General features: G+C 37.4%; 1 protein-coding gene and 1 pseudogene across 1 annotated transcript; one reads left to right on the top strand and one right to left on the bottom strand.

Moving 5' to 3' along the window:
• Positions 1–708: 708 nt before the first annotated feature.
• Positions 709–1,747, top strand: LOC101708928 (phosphatidylinositol 3,4,5-trisphosphate 3-phosphatase and dual-specificity protein phosphatase PTEN pseudogene; annotated as a pseudogene).
• Positions 1,748–3,330: 1,583 nt separating this feature from the next.
• Positions 3,331–4,293, bottom strand: LOC101714397 (olfactory receptor 7G2). The gene has a single exon (XM_004870730.3). It carries the CDS (start codon positions 4,291–4,293, stop codon positions 3,331–3,333), a length of 963 nt encoding a protein of 320 aa, XP_004870787.3.
• Between the last annotated feature and the right edge of the window lie 2,689 nt (positions 4,294–6,982).

The following is a 6,982-nucleotide window of genomic DNA, read 5'->3' as shown; positions in this document are numbered from 1 at the left end:
GTCCTTAACTCTTTTGAGAAGATTCCTAGAAGTGAAATAGCTGAGTCAAATACAATTTCTAGTTTTAGTTTTTTGAAGAATCTAATGTCCATATTGGTTGTTCTGGTTGACACTACCACCAATTATGGAGAAAGATTCTTTTCCCCACAACCTCACCAGCATTTGTTTGTTTTATTTAAAATTTTTTTGATGATAGCCATTATTTCTGGAATAAGATGGATTCCCAGTATTGTTTTGATTTGCATTTTTGTATATGTGCTGCTGAAGCAAGCACTTGATTTGCATTTTCTAATGGCCTAAGATGTTGAAGATTTTTTGTCATGTATTTATTGGTCATTTGGGGCTGATTTTAAACCTCCACTCCCTGCCACAGCATCCTTCCTGACTGAGCTCCAGAGGCCACTGAAGGAGGCAATTGTAAAGACTGTCTTCTCCACATTTTCCCACTGTTGTTGTTGCTGCTGCTGCTGCTGCTGAGGCTGCTACTGGCAGGTCAGTGACTGCCGAGGAGAAACAAAAAGAAAATCATTGCAATCATCAAGCAGCTAATACAGAGGCCTCTACTCAGCTGTTGTTCAGAGCCAAGCTGTAGCCAAGAGAGGGGCATCAACAACCACCAAGTCCAGAGCCATTTTCATCCTGAAGAAGAATACCCACCACAAGCATCTTCCACCATCTCTCTCCTTTTTCTTCAGCCACAGGGTCCCAGACATGGCAAAAGAGATCATTAGCAGAAACAAAAGGAGATATCAAGAGAATAAATTTAAGTTAGGCTTGATTTATATTTATCCAAATATTATTACTATGGGATTTCCTGCAGAGAGACTTGAAAGTATACACAGGAATAACATTGATGATGTAGTGTGGTGTTTGCTTTCAAAGCCTAAAACCATTACAAGGTGTACAGTGTATGTGCTGAAACACATTATAACACCCCAAATTTCCTTCACTTGCAGAGTATTCATTTGAAGAGCCTCTCACCACAACTAGAATGTAGCACTCTTTTGTGAAGATCTTGACCAATGGCTAAGGGAAGATGACAATTATCTTGTGGCAATTCACTGTAAAGCTGGAAAGGGAGTTACTGATGAAATGGTTCATGCATATTTATTACATCATGGCAAATTTTTAAAGGCATAAGAGGCCTTGGATTTCCATGCTGAAATCAAGGCCAGAAGACAAAAAAGAAGAAATTATTCCCACTCAGAGACACTATGAGTGTTGTTAAAGCTCCCTGTAAAAGAATCATCTGGATTATAGACCTGTGTCACTGTTGTTTCACAAGATGATGCTTGAAACTGTTGCAATGTTGAGTTGGGGAACTGGCAATCCTGTTTGTGATCTGCCTGCTAAAAGTGAAGATATATCCCTCCTATTCAGGGCCCACAAGACAAGAATGCAAATTCACTTCATTTGAGCTCACTCGGCCATTGCCTATGTGCAGTGAAAACAAAATTTCTTCCTTCCCTAAAACAAAACAAGATGATTAAAAAAGGAACAAAATATTCCACTTTGGGGTAAATATTTTCTTTGTACCTGGACCAGAATTGAAGCCTCAGAAAAAACAGAAAATTAAAGTCCATATGATCCAACAATTTATATTTGCAGTACAGCACATTCAGATAATGACAAAGAATCTCAAGGTCTTATTTTAACAAAGAATGATCTTGACAATGAAAATAAAGATATGGTCCATGGGAAAAAAGAGAAATATAGAGTAACCAAACAATATTTTACAGATTGTTAGGGTAACTGAAAATGTTTCTGATGATGTAGAAATTACAAACCGTCTAGTGGGAATGTCAATTAATTCAACTATTTAGAAGATGTTTTGGGGGATTACACAAAAAAAGAAAATTTATACTCTTAAAACTAATAATGTCACACAAAAAAATCTATCTTTCATTTTCATGTGGAAACATGAGAGAACATTCAGTTTATCCACAAGGTCAGAAAAAGATCTACCAAAAATTCATCAATATTAGAAGGACTCCTTATTTTTTGTCACAATACATCATGTAAAATGGAGAACACTGTAAATTAATGTATCACTGGTAAACTAGATGACATGATGGAATACCAGAAAATCAATGAGGAAAATAACAATATATAGAAAATAACAAAAATATAGAAATAATTCATCACCTTAAGTTTATCAATGTCACAAAAAGCAAACTGATGTTACAAGTTATCCGGGCATGTTTTAAATGTGACTATGAGACATTATAGTCATAGAGAATTGGTTTTGTGGACAACTATGTAAGCAAAAGTCATCAAAAATTGGTTGCATTAATTCAATGTCTATTTCTACTTCTGCATACCTTGAAAGAGTGTATAAAAGTACACTTAAAGAAAATAAACTGGCATATGTACTTTCTCTGCAAAGACCTCTGTTGTATATAAGGGACATTCCCCCCTCTCATGTTATAAGTTCATAGTCACCATTGAGGGGGATCGGGATATGGAAGTATTATTTGGACAGCCACCATTTAACTCAAGACAGAAATATATTTGATTGACTCCATAGATAGGTCTATAATCAATGCACTGGGAGAAGAACATCCGTTTCAGTTTCTGGCCTCCATCTATATATAAAAACTGAGAATTATCCTAGGAAGAGGCACCTCTAAATAAAGTCCTAATCCTTGAAGCTATTCTAAGTCCCCAATTTCTAAGTCCTTATAATGAACAGTAGTCCTCATTGTCTAAGCATAATACATTTAGAGTTCCTTTTTATGAGAAATGAAGGCATTTTTCACTGATGAAGTTCAAAATTTCGAATCTCACAAGACCGTCTTAAACTTCTGAGGTGATATAATTGTGATAATTATATAATTAGTGAAACTGAGTAAGGTAGATGGTAATATGACCCTTATAGGAGACTGTTTTCCCATGACAAGTCTCAGAAATTTTTTCATTGAGCCTGAAGTTACTGATTTTGGCTCATAGTAAGTATATATGGGGGTGCAACCCATATGACCTTAACCATGAATGTCAAACACAGAAGCCAACCCCGTATATTAACACAGCCTTGCTTAAACCTTTCTCTTCCCCATTCACCTTTTCCAACATTCCCTCTGAGATTCAGCCATATGGAATTGCTAAAACTGAATGTCTAACTCCAGTGCTACTTCCATGAAGTCCAAGCAACAAGATGGAGTTTAGAGATTAAAATCATTTGTCAATCATCACACCCCTGGCAAAACAGTAAAATCGGGGTTGAAGTCCAAGTTCAAAGGTACTCAGACATCATAGAATTGGGCATTTTGGCTCCTTGATATTGTAATTTGAACTTATTCTAGAAACCAAAGCTCCAAGCCAATGGCACAATCACACAAAAGATAGTCCAACAATCAGACTCCTCAAGGCTCCCTTCATTTCCTTGTTCCTCAAACTGTAGATAAGTGGGTTCAGTGTTGGAGGGATCACGGTGTACATCACTGAAGCCACTACATTTTTAATGGAAGAGTCAGTAGCTGCAGAACTCATATAGACTCCAAAACCTGTCCCATAGAACAAGGACACCACTGAGAGGTGAGACCCACAGGTGGAAAAGGCTTTGTACCTTCCCCCCACTGATGGGATCCTCAGAATAGAGGAGACAATTTGTATATAAGAGAAAATAATCCCAAAAAGAGGTACACCAAAAAGTATGACACCCACTATGTATACCAGCAGGTTGTTGATGAAGGTATCAGAGCAGGCGAGCTTGATGACCTGAGCAAGTTCACAGAAGAAGTGGAGGATCTCCAGGTCTGTGCAGAAGGACAGCCGCAGCACCATGAAAGTGTGGAGCAGGGTGTGCACAGTGCTAATGAGCAGGGAAAGTAGAACCATCAGGACACAGAGGCAGGGGCTCATGATGACTGTGTACCTCAGAGGATGACAAATGGCCACATAGCGGTCATAGGCCATGACTGCAAGCAGACAATTTTCCAAGCCACAACAAAGCAGAGCTAAGCAGGTCTGGGAGAGACAGCCTGTGTAGGTGATGCTCTGATCCTGTGCTTGGATGTTCACCAGCATCTTTGGAAGCACGATTGTGCTTACAGAGATATCAATGAAGGACAGGTTAGAGAAGAAGAAGTACATGGGGGTGTGGAGGTGGGAGTCAGAGCTGACAGCCAGGATGATGAGCAGGTTCCCAAGCACTGTGACCAGATACATGGACAGGAACAGGCTGAAGATGAGGGGCTGTAGCTCCGGGTCATCTGTCAGTCCCATAAGATGGAATTCTAAAACAGTTGTTTGGTTACTGAGTTTCATGTTACTAGTAAATCTCATAGAAAACATGGTGTGAAAATACAATAAAAATATTTGTTTCTAGCCAAACAGCAGGAGTATGACATGGTGACTTGGTAGAAAGGAAAATCCTTGGTACTGTTATAGTGTTACTGATGACAAGATATGGGAATGGGAACCCACGCTGCAGGTGGATTTTATATATCTAAAGTTTGAAAACCAGAGTTTTTACAAAAAAAGGAAAATTATCTTGTGTATACAATGGAACCAAAGGGTTATTCAGGTATTTTTGTCACTGTTTCTTTCCATTCCTCTTCTCTCTTCTCCTCCTCTAACTTCCACACCCTTTATTGGAAACCAACACTTTTTCACACATTGTTGTAAGTGCTGAGACTGTAAGAAATAAGACATGCAATTTCCATAAGAATTAGTCCATGCCTTCAATAGAAATAAAGATGAGGATTAACTTATCAAATATGTCTTCCAAAGCCATGGTCTGCCGCGTTGGCATCTCAAGGGCTTCAGATCATCTGAAGGGCTTGTCAAATTATAGTTGCGATAGTTGATGCTCTCTCCCTGCCAGACATGAATGTCACAAGGTTATGTAATGCACATAAACTACACTGTTCATGTTTGGCAAACTCTGAGTCAGAACTTAGGTTATCTGGCTGCTGGATCGATTGATTCTCATGACCAACTTCTGCTAATGATTGTGGACAGCATAAATTCAGTAATGCTAAATGATCACATAGGTCTTTGAAATTTTCAGTATAGTTCTTTTTTATTCATTAGGTTTATTGGTACATTTTAGGTATACAATACAATGACATTCATCATTGGGAATTTGTACCCTTACATGATATATCTTGGTTCTTATTTTCCCCATTTCACTGCCCTCCCTTCAACCCTTCTACTTACAAAGAGATTGCTTCCATTTTTTCCTTTTCTCATATTTTTTGTTTCCCTTCTTTCTTTTCCTTCCCCCCACTGGTTCCCCTTCCCTTTTAGACCTTTTCTTCCTATTTCACATTATCTAATATACATTTTGATCCTTATTTTCACTTTCAGTTTCTCACACCGAGAAACTGTCATGAACAAAGATATTTTTTTGTTTTCCTTTCTTTCTAGGTATGCCCACTTCTACCACTTCTACAATTAAGGAGAGGGAGATTCATCCAGGTAGATTTGAACAATAATTAGAAAATATTGCTTTTAAATTCAAGCCCATAAGAATCTCCCTGGAAATGCCAGAAATCTGCTTTAGCAATAAATTCTAGAAGAAATGGGTAATCATGTTGAAAACACTTTGTCTTATCCTAAGGGAACATCTTTTCTTAGTGAGAGAGGTATCATATCATTACACAGAATAAACAAGTACTAGCCACATGAGTGAAAGAATGAAATGTAGAGGCTCTTATATAGACAGATTGAAATAACAACCAATTTGTTAATCTTCAGATGGCAGAGATGTCAAGATGACACTGATTTAGATAATCAGGTTTCCTAATAAGAGGGTCTCTCTAGAGCAAAGATCTTCCTCTCTTGGGGAAGACAGAAGCAGTAGGATGCTGATCATTTGGTGTAACATTAGATTCACACAGTCTGAATTTAATCCAGGACCTGGTATTTCCTTTCTGAATGAGGGAAAGTCTTCAACAATATAAGAAGCCGGGGTGTCCCCGTTTGCTTAATGAAACTGTTTGATGAATGTGTTCTTTAGCTGTAGTTTGATAATCATTTCTCAGTTTAGAATTCTGCCCATATTGTGTATCTTAAGTATACACAGTTTTTCTTTGTGTAATTATGCCTCACTAAATTTGGGAGGAAACTGCATGTGAATCTTTTGCTTGATGAGAAATGAATACAGCAAAGTGACCAGCACAGTGCTGGCAATTGGAACCCTGGCATTTATCTGTCCTATCGTGTGCATGACAATAGCAAGTGATGTTGTTCACCCCTTAGAAGGAATAGACGTCTGGAGCAGGGAAAGGAAGAAAGACAGAACATCTCCAGCATATGAACTGCACACTTTGGGGAAGATTTTATGTGCTGAATCTACCACTAGGAATATTGGTTTGCAGAAAAGTACAGAAAGATGCATCAGTGATACCGATATTCCTTTGGCCATATAACATCTAACACTGAAAATGAATCAAATGGTAAATGCATTAGACACAGGAATCACAAAATTATGACTACCTAAATAGGAAAAAATGTATATGTAAGTAGCATTCCTTGAGAAAACCGGAAATATTTTAACCCTCAGAGAAGTGTGTTTTATTACAGATTATTCAGGCATGATGGGAAGTAAAATCATGCCAGTCAGCATTCATCACTCACCAGTTAAAACTATTCTATTTCATGAAGAGTTAGGGCATTTAAAAAAGAATCAAGCTGTGTTATGTACTTGTACCCACTCCCCAAGATGATTGTAAACTATATGTACTGCAAACATGTACTAATAAAAATAAAATAAACGGTATCATAGGATAAAAACTCATATATTTCACCATTTTTCCTTTAGACATCTTTAGTGCAAAAATATTAGAGGCATATTTGAAACCTCCATTTTATATTCTTCCATAAAACTGATTTTCTTCTTTCCCCAGGGAAAGTACCACCCTCATGAAACATACATTATTCTGTTCAGTTTTAATCAAATTGATATTTTTCTTTCAAATAATAAAAACTGCATAATGTTGTATTTGGTAAACTTTATATAAATAGAATCTTATAGCAT

The sequence above is a fragment of the Heterocephalus glaber genome, unplaced genomic scaffold (assembly GCF_053883595.1).
Source record: "Heterocephalus glaber isolate CG9 unplaced genomic scaffold, H.glaber_assembly_v1.0 deba00001845, whole genome shotgun sequence".
In the NCBI taxonomy this organism is placed as follows: Eukaryota; Metazoa; Chordata; class Mammalia; order Rodentia; family Bathyergidae; genus Heterocephalus; species Heterocephalus glaber.
This window is presented reverse-complemented; position numbering and strand designations above follow the sequence as displayed.